Raw genomic sequence first — 17,607 nt, forward strand, 5'->3', positions numbered from 1 at the left:
GCGAACACCTTAACCTCTAGGCCACGAGAGCCCCCCTGTGTGATTTTGAGTATTCATGTATGTATTTGTGTATATATGTATTTATGTATGTGCGTAATAATACGTATGTATTTATTATGTATTTTTTTGGGTCATTGTAACCCTAATTGCCCTACAGGGATCAATATAAACGCAATTTATTATTATTACTTTTCAAAATAGCGCATGGTAGGATCATACATCAATCAGTCGACATATAAGCAAATTACCTATACATTATAATGAAAACAATGTCTTACGGAGGGTCATGATACTCTTAAGTGTTAAAAGAATCCCTGAGCTCAGAGCGAAGTCAAATATGATGCCATAAAACAATTGCTAAGTCCGTGCATAACATATTTTTAAGTTGTATGCTAGTCTTTCTTAAAAGCAAACCTGCTGACTAAAAAGTTCACTGTTTCAACAATGTGCTCGTTCCCACCAAGGTGAAGTGAGGTAAATTTGCATAAAATGTTTTTTTCCCAAGACGTAAGGTCCAGCTCGGTCCAAAGTTTGTGCCAGTGGGTCGGTTGTCTAACTACCGGAATTCATTAAAATTGTCAAATGTATATTATATATATACTTTATAAATATATATATATATATATATATATATATATATTATGTGTATATATGTATAGGTATATATATATATATATATGTACATTATGTATGTATGTATATATGTATGTATGTGCGTATGTATGTATGTATGTATGTATCATAATATGCATATATACATATAATATATATATATATATGTATATATATATATTATGTGTGTATGTGTGTGTGTGTGTGTGTGTGTGTGTGTGTGTGTGTGTGTGTGTGTGTGTGTGTGTGTGTGTGTGTAGATGTTTAACACCCTTATCGATACAGTTAGGACAATTTATGAAATGGGTCGGTCCGACCCTGCCTGTCAGAGCCAGCCTGGGCTGAAATGGATACAACGTCACGTCCCAGCAGAAAGACTGAGATACCTGATACACATCCTCCCGTTTCGAGAATTGAACTCACGTTACAGCACAGATGCTGGTCTACTAGGGTGCTTGGCAGGTTCTCTGGTGTGGTTTGCTCCATTTTTTCTAACACAGATCTGTCGTTCGTTTTTCTCCTTCTTCTTTTTGTGTGAATGTTACTCTCTCCTGTAATACTTCTAATCTTCGCACAAATAGAACCTAATTGTGCTGAAAGTGCAGTAAACATTTTACTAAAACTAAACTGGTCTTCTCGAACACTGAGGACCCTCACAAGCTGCTCCTATGAAATGGAGCCTAATCAAATCAAGACGCTCTGAGCGAACACAGATCATAATATCCTAAATGGCGCATTGTCATGGCTGCGCTCTTTACCCTTTATAAAAAGTTTTCTGCGCTGCTCTGGAAATCATAAAACTTTGATGGCCATTTTCTCAATATTTTTCCCCTGACACCATGCAGCACTCACCTCCTTCAATTGCTAATATGTCGACTTCTATTCAAGATAAGTGGGTATCTTTTTCATCGAAAGCAAGGCAAATGAACAAGCTTTAAAATCACACTATATGCCCAAAAATTGACGTCTGATTCCACAGCGTCGCGACATATCACTACCTCAGAATCACAAAGTTCTACCTGACATTTTTGGCTGTTTTGAGTTACTGAGACCATGAGGTCAGAAACCAAATTTTCTATTTGCTCAGAATGCGGTGGAATCAGGCACTTGCCCTACTGTTGAAGAACAAAATATCTAAATATCTGAAATAGAAGTCCAGATATTTCCTATTCAAGGAGGTGGCTGTTACCTGGTGTCAGTGGTAAAATTTGCAAAAAAATCGTCTCCAAAGTTTGGTCACATCCAAAGCTTGATTCCTTGGAAACGTCACGTTTACAATTTTTGAGCCCTTTATCAAAATTGTTCAGTATAACCTGAACAGAATTGTGTTTTTAAATGGACAATTAAAATGTGTTGAGTCAAAAAAGAAATTCGAAAACAATGACCCACAGGCCAGAAAAATGCCGGTTCCCTCGATTTCACAATTTTGACGAGCGCCTGATTTCACCCCGATACCTGACATTTTATTCTGTACCAGCTTCGTTAGAGAGAAACATTCACGGCAGGCCACAAGTCAATGTGAAGCTTCACGAATTAAAAATGCTAAGGCCAAGAGAGAAGCATCAAGCTGTGTACATCCTCGAGTAGAAACGAAGCTTTTAAATCCTCAAAACACGTCAAACTTCTCTGCTACAAATGTTCTCATTGGCCATAGCAAAAGCCACAAATCACCTAAAACCTCTCTATGCTGCCTAAAAAGTATCATCCTCAGCAAATCTGTTGATGTTCGCCAGACACTGACAGACAACATATTGTCATTATTGTTATTATTATTATTATTATTATTATTATTATTATTATTATTATTATTACTATTATTATTATTATTATTGTTATTTTTTTTAAATTATTATTATTATTATTGTTATTGTTGTTGTTATTGTTATGCCTATTATTATGATTATTATTATGATTATTATTATGGTTATTATTATGATTATTATGATTATTGTTATGATGATGAGGATTATTATTATTATTATTACTATTATTCTTATTCTTATTATTATTATTATTATTATTATTATTATTATTATTATTATTATTATTATTATTATTACCATTATTATTATCAATATGTTGCCATAATATCATCCTTATTGCTATTGTTTTTATTATTATTCCATTTATTATAACAACTTCGTTTGACTTACCCCAAAAATCATGTAATGGTCCCTGTAAGACTGTCCAAAGAGCAGGACAGAGCCCTCTTCGGAGTTTGCAAAGAACTCGTCCAGCCTGTCCTGTATCCACAGCACCACATCCCGACCAGTGTCCCACTTGAGGACAGACAACGCCAAGAGAAACTGCAGGCCAACACTCCAGTAGATGGTGTGCCAGTTGATCTGATAAATAAAAAATAGATAAAGCATTTCACTCACTGGCGACACACAATGCTTGAAGACGCTATGTTTTTGGGGACATCGATTTTGTTACCTTTTTATCTGAAACTTAGAAAAGACAAGTAACTACAAGCGTATCAAGAGATATTCAAAATCGTGTTTCTGATTTGTGTATATGATTGTTCATAACTTACAACATCTTTGGTTTGGTCTGCTGCAGATCGGACAATAATTGTAGTAATTGTGAAAATGGTGAAATGGTATGGGATTAACGTCCCTATCAACACTAGGCTATTTTAGAGGCGGGACCTCCGAATTTAACGTCCGTCTCCGAAAGGACTGAGCCACACAGGAATTTCTTTTAAAATGCCTTTTCCAGGAACACAACGTCGGACCGAGCTGAGGCCCGAACCCCCGACCCCGCTATCTAACGATTATAGGTCCGGTAGCCTTACTACTAGGCTACCGACGCCACCTTGTTCATTGTGGGGATGCAGGAGCAGCAGCAAAAGCAGTTGCACAGTTTGAGGGGTTAATTGAGTAGGATAAGATACGTTTCTCTAGTTCTGTATTTTGCTACTTCAGAATTACAAAGTTCTACCTGCTGAGTACTTACCTTTGAGAATTTGACATAAAAAATGTTGAGTGTCACATCATGTAAAGCTTTTTTAAAAATGCAATTCTTTGAATATCTTAGTAACGACTCCGAATAATCTTACGATTTTGATAGAGCAGATAGAATATGGTTTTTGACCTCATAGTCTTAGCAACTCAAAAGAGTCAAAAATGTCAGACAGAACTACAATTAGGTCATTCTGGGGTAGCGAAATGTATAGTTCTTGTGCATAATACATTTTAAAAACGCAAGAACTTCATCTCCATCAAGAGCCAGATCTGCAATAGACACCCGTGATCATGGTTTGAGATTCATTTATTTTCTCGGATGCCCAATGAAAGCTATATCATCCTGATCTTTCCCCTTCACCTATATGTGTAGACGCTACAATTAAATTTGCTTTGGGTCTACCCATGCCTCGTTTGCCTTCAACTTTTCCCGTGAGTGCTGGATTGCAAGTCCTTTATGCCTCTTCAGGTGTCTTAGAAACTGCATATTTTGTCTCTTTCTAATAGTTTTTATTCAGCGGGCGGCCCATGAGGGCTTCTTCAAGAACTCTTTTGATTTATTTTCCTTCCTAGAAATTCTCAACAGTCTCCTTTGAAACCATTACTTCGTTTCCACTGTCTTTGGCTGTTTTCCAGATTCTTGTCCTGTGGGCTGACCGCACACAGACTTCTTAGAACTGTTGATGTGGTAATCATTGAGACGTTTCTATTTTTCAGGATTGTGATCATTTTTTGAGACTATCTTTAGCCATTGCTATTATTCGTTTTATTACTGCTGAACATATGGAATCGAATGTAATTACATACGCTAGATATTTAAACAGTTGAATTTGTTTGATCTTCTCACTTTTGCTTATGAGATTACAAACAGACTCTAGTTCTTTTTTCTATATTACCAGACATAGAACTCAATACAGGGTAGAAAAACACATTTTCTCTGATAAGAAGCCTGTTCCTGTGTGTATTTGCGTGTGTGTGTGTGTGTGTGTGTGTGTGTGTGTGTGTGTGTGTGTGTGTGTGTGTGTGTGTGTGTGTGTGTGTGTGTGTGTGTCAGTGTGTGTTTCTGTCTGTCTGTATTGATATAACTTCACCTGCAGCATATATAGTATAATGTATTTTTTAAAATATATTAATATATATTTGCATGCTTGTGTGTGCTCGTGCGCGTTTGTGCGTGAGTGCGTGCATTTGTGTGTGTGTGTGTGTGTGTGTGTGTGTGTGTGTGTGTGTGTGTGTGTGTGTGTGTGTGTGTTTGTGTGTATGAGAGCGTGTAATGATACTTCGTTTACAGCAGCTGTATAATTATTAATATTATTAAGTTAAACATTCCCTTTCAGCGGCTGTATACATGTAATGAAAGAACTTCGCTTTCAGCAGCTATACGTAACATGTAATTATAGACCTTCTCTTCCGAGCTCTTTGTTACGCTTCTTCATACATGAATGTACTTTCCCAGCTTATAATATGGTATCATTTCACCATAACAACTTTTCACTTTTTTTTAAAGGTATTGAATTTTTGCGACACCCCAACCATTTGTAGGAAGCCCCGCATTAGACGGCTGAATTTTTCATGATCTGGTTTTATTCCTCACAAAATGTACTAACCTTCCATCTCTGTGTTGAGAGGAGTCATTTGCATGTTCAAAAGCTATCAGGTTACTGGGGCTCTTTCATGTGTCGGCATATTGGCGTACAGGTGTATCTCTTGAAGCCATTAAGTTTTAATTAGGCGTCTGTTCAATCCAACGCTAGGATACAAATTAAAATAGAAGCCACTGCTTTACGTTATCGGTCACATTAAATGTTTGCATATGGGTAGACCGGTTTGTTTTGGCGGAAGGTTTGAGGGCCTACTTCGGGGTTTTTTTCCTTCTTTTGTTAGTGTCTATAAATAGGTCTTGCTTCTTCTCTGCACCAAAGATTCTCTATTATTAGTAGACAATCTTTGCCTGCACTATAAGGCTGTTATTGTCGTCGATGTGCTTCTCCCTGCACGAACTCAAAGTCAGACTCAAGCTTTATTTGATATTTCAAACTCCCTATTACTTAGACGAACATGGTCTTCAATGAGCAGGCGTACCTGTGTCTGTGGTGTAGCTTTCAGGCGTTTAACATTAGCATGCAAAAGAGCCGAGTTTGATTTCCATGTAGAGAGAATTTTTAGCGAGTATCTTGGTCTTTGTACTGAGACACTTTATATATCTCTCTCTCTCTCTCTCTCTCTCTCTCTCTCTCTCTCTCTCTCTCTCTCTAATCACGAGTTGGTTCTGACAGTCAGGGTCGAAGTTCACCGACTGCATTATGATCTTAATCCGCTCGATGAGGGCGTAAAAAAACCTACATTTAAAACATGAACCAAGAGACGATATCACAACCTGTACTGTGCAGAGAAGTTCTTAAAGGGCTTTTCGGCACCCCACCTGAACATTTACCTTGCTGGGGTGGGTAGAGAAGAACAATGGGATCAACAACATGACAACTAGCCCTGGTAACGAGCGCAGGTTCTTCGGTTCGTCGATCCCTTCGTCCACCACAGTGTAGATAACCACTCCAGCTAAAGCAAAGTACATGAACCTGAGGAATTGAAATGTCACATTCTATTAGGTATAGTGAGAAGTTCAATGACATCTCGCTACCATAGAATAGATTGACAAAGTTATATCAGATATTTTTGGCCTTTTTGGGTTACTTCTAAGACCATGAGGTCAAATGCTCTATTTGCTCTATCAAAATCGTTAGATTATTCGGAGCCGCTGTCAAGATATTCGAAGAATTGTAATTGAAAAAGCTTGACATGTTGTGAAAATCAATTTTTTTTTTTGTACGTCAAATTTCTCAAAATTAGGTACTGAGCTGATCAAATTTTTGTAATTCTGAGGTAGCGATCTCAGACTGCACACAAAAACAAGCTAATACGAATGAACAAACGGGTGCTCTGTAGATCAGTTGGTATAACGCTAGACTGCTCAGCGAATGGCCTTGCTTCGAATCCCCAACGGGGTGTTTTGAATTTGGGATGTTATGGGGAGTTTTCAAGACCCTATTCCTGTTTGGCTCGTCCGTTCAAAGGTGAATGTTAGATTCGAAGGTCCTGCCTTTTAAATATCCATACAGTGATGAAAAGGGAGCGTTTATCGTACACATTCAGACCAATGAGACAAGAACAATCGTACCAAAAAGATATGTGAACTATTCTAACAGGCACAAATTTGAGATGCAAGAGGAAAGTTGGTGAACTTTTTAGCTCTAACATTGATATCGCTAACCTCTGATTGTGTAGGAAATATAATTGTGGGTAAGAATAATAGACTGGCATTTACAGATAGGAGGAAGCTCACAGGCACGTACGAGCAACCTTTCCTTTCTATTGACAGAAGCTAAAGAAGAAGAACAAGAAGAAGAAAAAGAAGAAGAAGAAAAAGAAGAAGAAAAAGAAGAAGAAGAAGAAGAAGAAGAAGAAGAAAAAGAAGAAGAAGAAGAAGAACAAGAACAAGAACAAGAACAAGAACAAGAACAAGAACAAGAACAAGAAAAATGATAGTTATATTAATACTACTACAACTGATGATGATGATGATGATGATGATGATGATGATGATGATGATGATGATGATGACACACGCCTCATACTTCTTTTATTTACAATCAACATACGGGAAACCCCAAGAAGCTAGTGCGGGCGCATCTTCACTCTTTTCCTTTTCGCTGTCGGACTTTTCATTTATTTTCAGCTAATGTATCAGGTAAAACTGGACTAGGGACTACAAAGCTACATGCAATGAAGTCACAGTGGCACACACTTTGGTATTGGACAAGCAATATCTAAAACTGATACTTCAACTGGTTTTTTGATATAATGGAAAATTACTGTTTTACATTGGCAAATGTATCTGTAGCAGCAACAATATTATACAAAAATGTAAATAAATAATAGCCATCTACTCACCATCGTAGTGCTAATCGTATCTTGTCCATTCGTCTCTGTCCTGTTGGGCCAAAGGAAGAACTTCCAACACAAGCTCTGAAAAGTCTGTTATAAGCTTGCATGATGAGATTGCGGGTGGCAATTACGACTCCAAGGATTGTGAAACCCAACAGACGGTGAGATGCCTCACTTCCAAATCTGAAATACACAAGCATAGAGTATATACATAATAGTAGTAATAACTTTTAAAAATCATCATTATCATCATGATCATCATCATCATGATCATCATCATCATGATCATCATCATCATCATCATCATCATCATCATCATCATCATCAAAATAATAATCATATTCATAATCATATGAAAACAATAATAATGATGACAATAATAATAATAGTAATAATAATAATAATAGTGGGATCGTTGAAGACAATGATGTGTAGATCAGCTAGATCTAAGAATGTTTTTGTCGTTGTTGTTCATGCATTTTCTAAATCTGGGTGGGTGAATCTGGTCGCATAACAAGTCTTTGATTTGCTTTCCAGGGGGTTTCAGATTGAGCTGAATTATATTAACTTAAGCAATCTTTGCTCGTTCTTCTCACTAGTGTAAAGAAACGCAAATTGATACACTATGGGCCTATAACAAGATCAATAGGACTTAAAAAGATGATCCTACAGGGCACCGTACAAGAAGGGAGACGGAAAGGCAGACAGAAAATAGAGATGGGAAGATAACATAACCAAATGGACAGGTTTGGTGAAGTCCTTCGAAAAGCTGAAAATACAGGTGGAAGGAGAAAAGGGGTTGCCCGATCATCCTTTGTGCCCCAAACTGAGACAGGAGGATAAATAAGTAATAAATAAGTAAGTTGTTCATTGCCTGGTTTAATCTGTACATGATGTTTATTTACTGCTCTCTAACAAAAAGGACACTGTGGGTTGTTAACAATGTGAGACACCTTGTTGAAATCAGGCGCTCGTCAAAATAATGAAATTGAAGACATTAGTATTGTTTCTATCAGTCGGCAATATTTATAGAATTTTTGGTTTTTGGCTCAACACCTTTTAATTATGTTTAAAAGGGTATAATTTCTGTGTTTATTTTTTGCTGAAAAACGTTCATCAAAGGCTCAAGAAATGAACATTTTCAGTTTTCAACGACTCTCAAGCTTTGGGAGTCACCAAACTTTAGAAGCCATTTTCTTACTAGTGTTACCCCTGAAACCAGGTGACACCCACTCCTTCAATCGCGAGTATCTCGGTATTTATTTAACTCAAATGGGGTTTTTTTTCATTAAAAGATAGGTAAATGAACAAGCTTTAAGATGATACTAATACCTCCACATGCACAAAAATAGACGAGCACTTGATTTCACCAAGTCGTGACACAAATAAAAATAAAATGTTCCCGCTGTCGATGGCTTGACTAGAATATTCCTTTTGGCCCGAGGGACTTGCTGTTCACTGTGACCACCTAATACATCTATATTACTAAGAGGTGGGCACTGGTGGTGTAGCGGTTTGGTGCTTCGCTGTCGCACGAGTTCGATTCCCGAGTGAAAATTTGTTTTGTCGATTTTCAAGTATCCTCGGCTAGGGTATTGTATCCTTCTGAGCCCGGCTTGGCATTATTGAGAGGCATAGCCGGAAACCTGCCTCCTAAATAAATAATCTAAATTGTGTCGATGGGGTCACAGAAACATCTACAAAATAAGTATCAAAACTAAAATGTGTTCTATGTGCTATGGGTGTGGGGAGGTTTTTAACTTTAAAAAGTGTATTGTTTTTATGTTCTATGTGCTATGAGTGTTTTCCAAAAAAACTTTTAAAAGTGTATTGTTTTTATGTTCTATGTGCTATGAGTGTTTTTTAAAAAACTTATGTTTATGTACTTATAGGCTGTCATGCTTGAAAAATAGAAGAAAAGAAAGTAAGAGTTGAATACATGAATAACGGTTGTGCACTTGATGAAGCAAACATGTGAACTGTAACTGTTCTGTAAATGTATAAAATTGAGACATAGTTCGGCACGGAAATTTAACTCTCATTGGTCGTAAGCCTAGTCTGTACTTAATCTCAGCAATTTTAGTTTTAAATCATATGTAAACGTTAGCATTTTCAGCATTAAAAGATTAGTTTCAAGCTGCAAGCATGTATAACCCTCACAAAATTTAAAGAAAGAAATGAAGATTTGGTGTATGCGGATACACGTGCCGTACAGGCAAGAACATAATTTTCTGAATTGTGAGGAAAACAAGAACTCATCACCTAGGCAGAAGACATTCCGACTTCCAAAAGTTAATCTTATTCTTATTCTTCTTTGTGTTCCCCTGCTTGATCCCTATGGTAGTCGCCTACTGGTTCTTCAGCTTACAGTGCAATAGATTCTTACGTAAGTGGCCGTTTTTCCTACTGTATATGTTTTATACTGCCTATATATATTCAGTTTTTGTCGGAATTAATTTTGAATTTTGCCTGGGTGGCGGCCGAAGTCAAATGTCTTCGATTTTAGGCCCACAAAAGAATTATATTTTAATGTACGCAACTCGCACACGGGACCTCTTAGATTCGTTGCCCTTATCTGATAAGGCAAGGTGTTAGGTCTTACCTCCCCTGAGGTGAGGGGTGTGGCTAAAAGACAGCAGTAAGAAAGAGCCAGATGAAGCAGTTGAAAGAGTCAGGAGTAAAGGAGAGAGGAGCCCAGAGGAGAGTGGGGTGGCAAAAAGTGAAAATGAAAGCAGATGACAGAACAAGACTAGAGAATAAGAAAGGAGCTGAAGAGATTTTTTTTATAGAGAAGAAAATTTTTTGTCTCCGACAGGTTTCCAACTTGGGACCAATAATTGAATGACGAGGTGAACTCTGTACATCAAGACCGCAAGACAGAGCCCGTCTTAAAAACTGTAATAAATGAAAATAAAGTTTCAAAAAGGAGCTCACTTACTCATAAATCATAGCTCTCACGAAGTACACGGCATAGAGAATCAAGAAGACAACTTTAATCAGGTGGCCTTTGGTCACTTTCATGAGCGTGTAGTAGGTCCGGATAATGATCTGCTGCACGCTTATCACGAATTTGGACAAGATTCCCTCTTTCTTCGTCTCTTCTTCATCCTCTTCCTCATCTTCGTCGGTCCAGTACTCGTTGTCATCGATTTCATCTTTTAGCAAATTTTCAGTTTCGATCTCAACCACAGGCTCAAGCTGGAGAAAGAAATTGGTCACAAGTTTGATGATTTGATGATAAAAGAAAAATCTTGGAAATCATATTATCATTCATTATAGATTCTCTCTCTCTCTCTCTCTCTCTCTCTCTCTCTCTCTCTCTCTCTCTCTCTCTCTCTCTCACACACACACACACACACACACACACACACACACACCACACACACACACACACACACACACACACACACACACACACACACACTCTCTCTCTCTCTCTCTCTCTCTCTCTCTCTCCTTCTCTCTCTGTCTCTCTCTTTCTCTCTCTCTCTCTCTCTTTCACTCTCTCTTTGTATGTATGTATGTATGTATGTATGTATGTATATATATATATATATATATATATATAGAGAGAGAGAGAGAGAGAGAGAGAGAGAGAGAGAGAGAGAAAGAGAGAGAGAGAAAGAAAGAACTTTGTAATTCTGAGGTAGCGATATATCTACCCAGTAGTGAAGAGGTTAAGTACAGGGAGCTTGATTTGTCTGTCTGCAAGTAGTATACACACCGAGCGTTACTTCTTATTATTCTATGGAACGGAAAACATGCCCCATGTAGAGATTCTGGGTGTGGTCTTCTCCTATCCCGTAAATACCCCCTCATCTTTTTAGAAGGCTAGCTTGTCATAATACGGAAACTTTTATGTAGGTGTTTTTACTCCCAAATCGAGACAGTTTAGGTCATTTAGGAGGCGGGTCACAATCTTGGCCATCAGTGCCAACCCAGATTAAGAGAAATACAAGATACCAGTAGAAACACCGACACACTTGATAAAACTTCCCGCACCCGGGAATCGAACCCAGATCTTTTGCCTGCACCGGTATAGTGCTTAACCGTTATACCACAGACGCTGGTAACAGGAAACTATGTACAGCTGGCATTACAAAGAACTACAAAGCATAATATCTAAAATAGAAAATATCTTCTTGGCCCGGACTTTGAAGCAAGGTAATAAGAAATATACAAAGAAAAGTTTTATACAACACTGGACAAACACACAACGAAGCATAGCTCATTTGGTTAGCGAATTTCATTTTAAACGTTTTTAAAATTATACTATCACATTATACGCCAACGTCATCCATCTATCGTTTCAAGGCAGTAAAAAGAATTAGCATGATTTTAAGTGGGAAATTATTCTAATAGTTTGATCTTAAGTGACCACAACATGGCAACAAATCCATTCAAGTTGATTACATCCTTTGAATATAATGTATAAGGCTAGCGGTATAATAATATGCTTAACGCAGATATCGAATTCATCCAGCAGGTGCTCTGGAGTGGTTTGCTCCCCCTTTCCTGTCCAACATCTATCGGCTTGATCTATCCTCCTTCTTTTTGTGTTTGTTACTCATGTAAAACCTTACATCTTGGGCACTTCTATGACCATATTTTGTTGCAAGTGTCGTAAAACTCTTACTAAAGCAAACCTCCCCCCGCCCCCACGAGATGAAATGTCTCCGCAAAACCCTTAACATCGCAAGAAGATACAGACAGAGAAATGAAGAACTAAGGGCTGCTCTTGGCACTGAGTCCTGTCTGCGTTTCATAGAAAAACAGAGAACAAAATCGCATGGCCACCTGTTACGAATGTCACCTGGCCAGCCAGGCTCGAGAGCCTATAACATCAAGTACACAGGCTATAAAGGAAGAGGTAGACCACGTATTAGATGGATTAAGAGAGTCAATGAAACCCTGAGAAATTATAATATCCCAATTGAAAGAGCTGAGGAGCTGGCCTACCATAGAAAATTGCCTCTGCCCTAGGCGCTTAATGCAAAAGATGATTTTAAAAAATTGAAAAGGAGAGTAAAAGTGACTATTTTCTCTTCACCATTGTTTTTGTTGCCCGACCGGCCTCCAACAAGACTCTTACTGAAACCCTAAACAGATGGACTTTGAATCGAATCCTTGGAAGAAGCGGCGCAGCTATTGACATAATATAATATAACCAACTTTCTGCAATGGTCCCACCTTGCAGACAAACAGACTTTATAAACATAGTCGAACGTACTCCAATGGCCACCTGTCCCCAGACAATCTTCTGTACAAACGCACACGTTCCACCCCCTCCCCCACCACTTTTGGGTTTCTTGTCTTAAATAAAATCATGACAGTGTCCAAGGTATCCCCCACCCCCTTTTCTGTCAAGGCTTTTTGTTTTGAATATTTCCATAACAATGTCGAAGGTATCCGCCTTATTAAGACAAACACTTTTTTCTCCATAACGGGTGACCGCATTGGACAATTTTGACAGCATTGGGGGGTTTTTTCCTTTACCTTGGCTTTTTCTGAGAGGGGCTCTGCTGTCTGCACTGCCCCTGACGGTTCAAAATCTAGGGCCAACTTGGTTGTCTTGTCGCCGTTGTTCATGGCGTGGTTAGCACCGTCATTGCCATCGCCTGTGTGGTTGTTCTGGAGCATGATGGCGTTCGTTCTGTAGTTGTCCCCCTTCTCGTCATTTGTCGCACCGTCCGCTGGAGAGAGAGAGAGAGACAGTACCGACTTTTAGAAAGACATTTACGGCACTTGCAACACAATTACTAGGTCATATTCGTGCCGAAGATTAGAGGACTAGGTGCTACAAGAGAGTAACGTACAAATAACAGAAGGGAAGCTGGGGGGGGATATGAATTATGGATGGTTGGTAAGAAAGAAGACGAAAACCACTCTAGAGCTCCACCCAACCACTCATTGAAGTGACAAATGAATGGAGATAAAGTTTCTCAAGCAGGATGGATCACGTGATTCTGAAAAAAGTGTTTTTTTGTTGTTGTTTTATTTTGTCTTTAGTTATAGTTTGGTTGTTGTTGGTTTTGTTGTTAGTTTGTTGTTGGTTTGGGGCGGGGGGAGTATATATATGGCTCTTTTCGTCCAAGCAGACGGTCAATTTAGCTTAAAATGGTCTCAAGGTTGTCTTCATGCAGCTTCTTTCATGGCTAATTCTTACTATGTTTGAAGCGCAGATTCTGTTGCAGTGCTTGCAAGTTAGTGTCGGAGATCGAAGCTCTGTATTTCCGCTGTTTTCCTTTCGTCGTTGGCGCTTCTCAGCCTGGTTGTTTCTAAGGCTGTTCTCTAGCATTTTAGTTCTTTCCTTTATAATATTCCTCCATGTTTTCCGGTCCTCAGCTATTTCTTCCCAGGTGTTAACATCTACTCCAAGCTTAGATAAGCTGTTTTTGCAGGTGTCTTTGTACCTCAATTTTCTCTTTGTCTCTTTCCCTGGGCTAGTTGTTCAAAAAAAAATTGCTTCGGGATCCGGTTGTCATCCATTCTCTTGACATGGCCAAGCCATCTCAATCTTTTTAAACACAGGATAGTTGTCATGCTCTGGAGCTTTGCCCGTGCCAACACTTCAACATTTGTAACCTTGTCACGCCAGGAAATGCCTAAGATCTTGCGACAGCATCTGAGATGGAAAATATCGAGGCGCTTTTCTTGTCTGCTGTACAAGGTCCATGTTTCAGATCAATAAAGGAGTGTGCTGAGGACACATGCTTCGTAAATCTTGATCTTTGTTTAGATGGTTAATCTTTTGTTTTCCCATACTCGTTTTGTCAGCCTTCCAAAAGTTGTTGCTACTTTCCCTATCCTGATGTTGATCTCATAATCAAGTGATGTTGTAGAGCTGATGGTAGACCTCAGGTAACAGAACTTGTCCACTGTCTTCAGTTCCTAGTCGTTCAGCCATATATGGCTCTGCTCTGCACCTTCTTGGGTAAAGATGACTGTTTTCTTTACTCTGATGACCAAGCTAAAGACCTTGCATGCTGTTGATAGGCGGTCCATCATTGTTTGTAGGGTTGATTCACTGTGAGCAGCAAGAGCAGCATCATCGGCGAAGAGAAGGTCACGTACTGTTGTTTTGTTGATCCTGGTCTTGGCCTTGAGTCAAGCAAGATTGAAGAGCGACCCATCAGTTCTCCAGTGGAGGAAGACATCCCCTGGTGACTCTTTGAATGCGTGTTGCAGTAAGACAGCAAAATAAGTGCTAAAAAGGGTTGGTGCTAAGACACAACCTTGCTTTACTCCGCTTTTGATGTTGAAACTGTTTGATGTTGAACCGTCAAACTGAATGATGGCCTTCATATCTTCGTTGAATGAGATGATGAGCTGTAGCATTATTGGGGGACAGCCAATTTTTCCAAGCACCATGTACAGTCCTGATCTACTGACTGTATCAAAAGCCTTTGTCAGATTGACGAACGCAGTATGTAATGGCAGTCGTTGCTCCCTGCATTTTTCTTGTAGCTGACGAATAGAAAAGATCATGTCCATTATTGAGCAGTTTGATCTGAAACCCCATTGGCTCTCTGGTAGGACTCTTTCGGCTAGTTTCTGAAGTCGCTTCAGGATGATCTTAGCGAAAGCTTTTCCAGTGATGCTTAGCTGTGAGATACCTCTGTAGTTGTTGCAATCTCCTTTGTCCCCTTTGTTTTTGTAGAGTGTAGTGATTTTGGAATCTCTCAAGTCATGTGTCATGTCGCCGGGAGAGTAACGATAACCATAACATTAAGGTGGGTAAATTATAGGTGTAGTTTTTTTTTACCAATCTATTGACACACATTTAGATCATTAAGATTTGGTAGGCGGGCTCCAATCCTGTCTATCAGGGCCAACCGGGGCTGAGATGGATACAACGTCCCAGCAGAAAGACAGAGACACTTATTTTAAAAGATTCTTTCCATATGGGAATCGAGCTCGGGTCTTCTGCATACGACAGCGAAGCACCTAACCACTATACTACAAGTACCGGTTGGACCGTCTATGAAGAATAACGTCAACGTGCACAAATAAGAGAAAATAATTTGCAAAATCTAAAGCATAGTTCTGCTTGTATTTTCGTTCTAAGATGCTGCGACACCCTACAAAGGTTACAATTTACTTGTGAAATACAAGCAATTTTCATCCTTTTCAAAGACAAAGACCTTTTTCTTAATCCTTTACGTATCAAATACGTCTGCAGGGTCCCTCTTTTTCCTAATTATCTTCATAGAAAGTTAAACATTATTGTGTTTAATTTCCTTCTTTTGTTTTAAAGCAGCCTAGAAACACACGTGCGGATTAGACTTAAAAGTCGCAGATACACTGAGTATTTGATCATCCATGACATATTATGCTAATGGGCAGGAATCCTAATTGGTGCAAATTAAAATTCAAGATCAGCTTCTGTTACCATCCTTCGCCTACACATTATATTACGCTGGGGATCAGCGTTATATTCAGACCAACGCCCTTATTGTTTTCGAGGGGGGGGGGATATCTGGTTTGATGTTCCTTCTTTTTCTTGTGAGAATTGGATGCGAGCCCTTTGGGTGAAGAATGCCAGACCAATCAAGAACTGTAACGCCTTTTTTGGCAAGTCTGTCCTTTTCCTCTTTCTTCTGCCACCCACCTCCCACATTTGAAACCAAGTTGATTAAAGTATTGGTATCTTTGCTTCTTCGCCTTCTGTTTGTGTATTCACATTAATTGTACTACTAAAGAATCTTGAGACAATTATGCTTACCTCAAGTTTAAAAGTTATATTTGCTTTCAGCCCAAAGAAGGAAAAAAAAATTAAATGGAATATTTTCTGGATTATTCAGGGGCTGTCTAATTTATGAAATCATCTTTTGGTTCCATTCCTATTTCAGTGATACCGTCTCAAATTTTTTTTTTAAATTAGGTGTTGTTACAGATAGGCCAAATTATGCAACTCTGTTTTGAGGAAAACCTTTTCGTGTGTGAGGGAGTGAGATGCAAAACCCGCTGCGCGACATTTTGGGGAAAAAAATGACATCTGTTGCTTATAACATAGTGTTACCTGCTATCAGATACACAAAGTGTTTTCGGCCAAAACCCAACACATAGTTCTTAAAAGCCACCAATAAATCTTCTTCCTACGCTTGTTCGTGCGTATTTACCTTCACCTTCACCTATCCCGTAGACTGGTTGACTGGCTTTCCGTCGGGGCGCTTTTGAAGATTTGGCAACTAGCTTCCTCCACTACTTCCGGTCACCAGATTTTCTGAGCGTGTCTTTGAGTCCATGCCTGTCCTTTCCTTGATGTTGTCCTCCCAACTCTTCTTCGGTCTACCTCTTCTCCTCTTTCCCTAGAAGCTGCCTTGCAGGATCATCTTGGCTCGGCCGAATGAACGGGTGATGTTTCCATACCAATGCAATTTGTGTTTCTTGATCAGAGTGAGAAGGTCAGCATATGGTCCAATTTCATTTTTGATCCTTTGTTTGACTTCATCATTTGTGTTGTGATCTTCGTATGAGATACCAACCAAGGATTTTTCGGAAGCTTCTCATCTCCACAGCTTGGATCCTTCTTTCAAGGTCTGCGTTCAAGGTCCAGGATTCGCATACGTATAGCAGCATTTTAAAAAGCTGGTTTTCTCAAAAGTGCTATAATAGATGAAGCGGGTTTTGCATCTGAGCCCCTCGTATGTAGCTCATACGTATTCGGGTTCTTCGTCTCACTCTGATTACCCTGTCAAACAAGTAAGCCTTCCTCCCTGGCTACAAATGAAACGCTCTGTTTCCGATAAAACTTGATATTGTGTATTCTGAAGTCATGTCGACACCATTAATAGCTATAATGAAATTATGCATGTTCTGCTCGAGTTATGTCGGAATATTTTTCAGACGCAATATAGGAAATGATGAACCATTGCTTGATTGGTAGGTATGATTTTGCTCCTTCTGCACTAGAAATGAATATACCACGTGTAATATGGATTTCTGTAAATGCTTTTTTTTAATGTCTTTGTCCCGTGTCCTACTTTTGTGGGTGCCAGATGTTAGTTTAAGGTGTTGACTTGGTAAGTGTAAGGAATGATGATGATGATGGTGATGAGGAGGAGGAGGAGGAGGAGGAGGAGGA

At 39.0% G+C, this 17,607-nt stretch overlaps 1 protein-coding gene across 1 annotated transcript in view; it reads right to left on the minus strand.

Moving 5' to 3' along the window:
• The window catches only part of LOC101845913 (solute carrier family 28 member 3), a 33,850-nt gene that overhangs the window by 11,288 nt on the left and 4,955 nt on the right, over positions 1-17,607 (minus strand). Inside the window, exons 2-6 of the mRNA XM_005096156.3 lie at positions 13,017-13,213; positions 10,459-10,718; positions 7,527-7,703; positions 6,013-6,154; positions 2,766-2,957 (exon numbers count right to left, since the gene is read on the minus strand). Of these exons, the coding sequence (XP_005096213.2) occupies positions 2,766-2,957; positions 6,013-6,154; positions 7,527-7,703; positions 10,459-10,718; positions 13,017-13,213 (968 nt within the window). The remainder of the gene's footprint in view (positions 1-2,765; positions 2,958-6,012; positions 6,155-7,526; positions 7,704-10,458; positions 10,719-13,016; positions 13,214-17,607) is intronic.

The sequence above is a fragment of the Aplysia californica genome, unplaced genomic scaffold (genome assembly GCF_000002075.1).
Source record: "Aplysia californica isolate F4 #8 unplaced genomic scaffold, AplCal3.0 scaffold00122, whole genome shotgun sequence".
In the NCBI taxonomy this organism is placed as follows: domain Eukaryota; kingdom Metazoa; phylum Mollusca; class Gastropoda; order Aplysiida; family Aplysiidae; genus Aplysia; species Aplysia californica.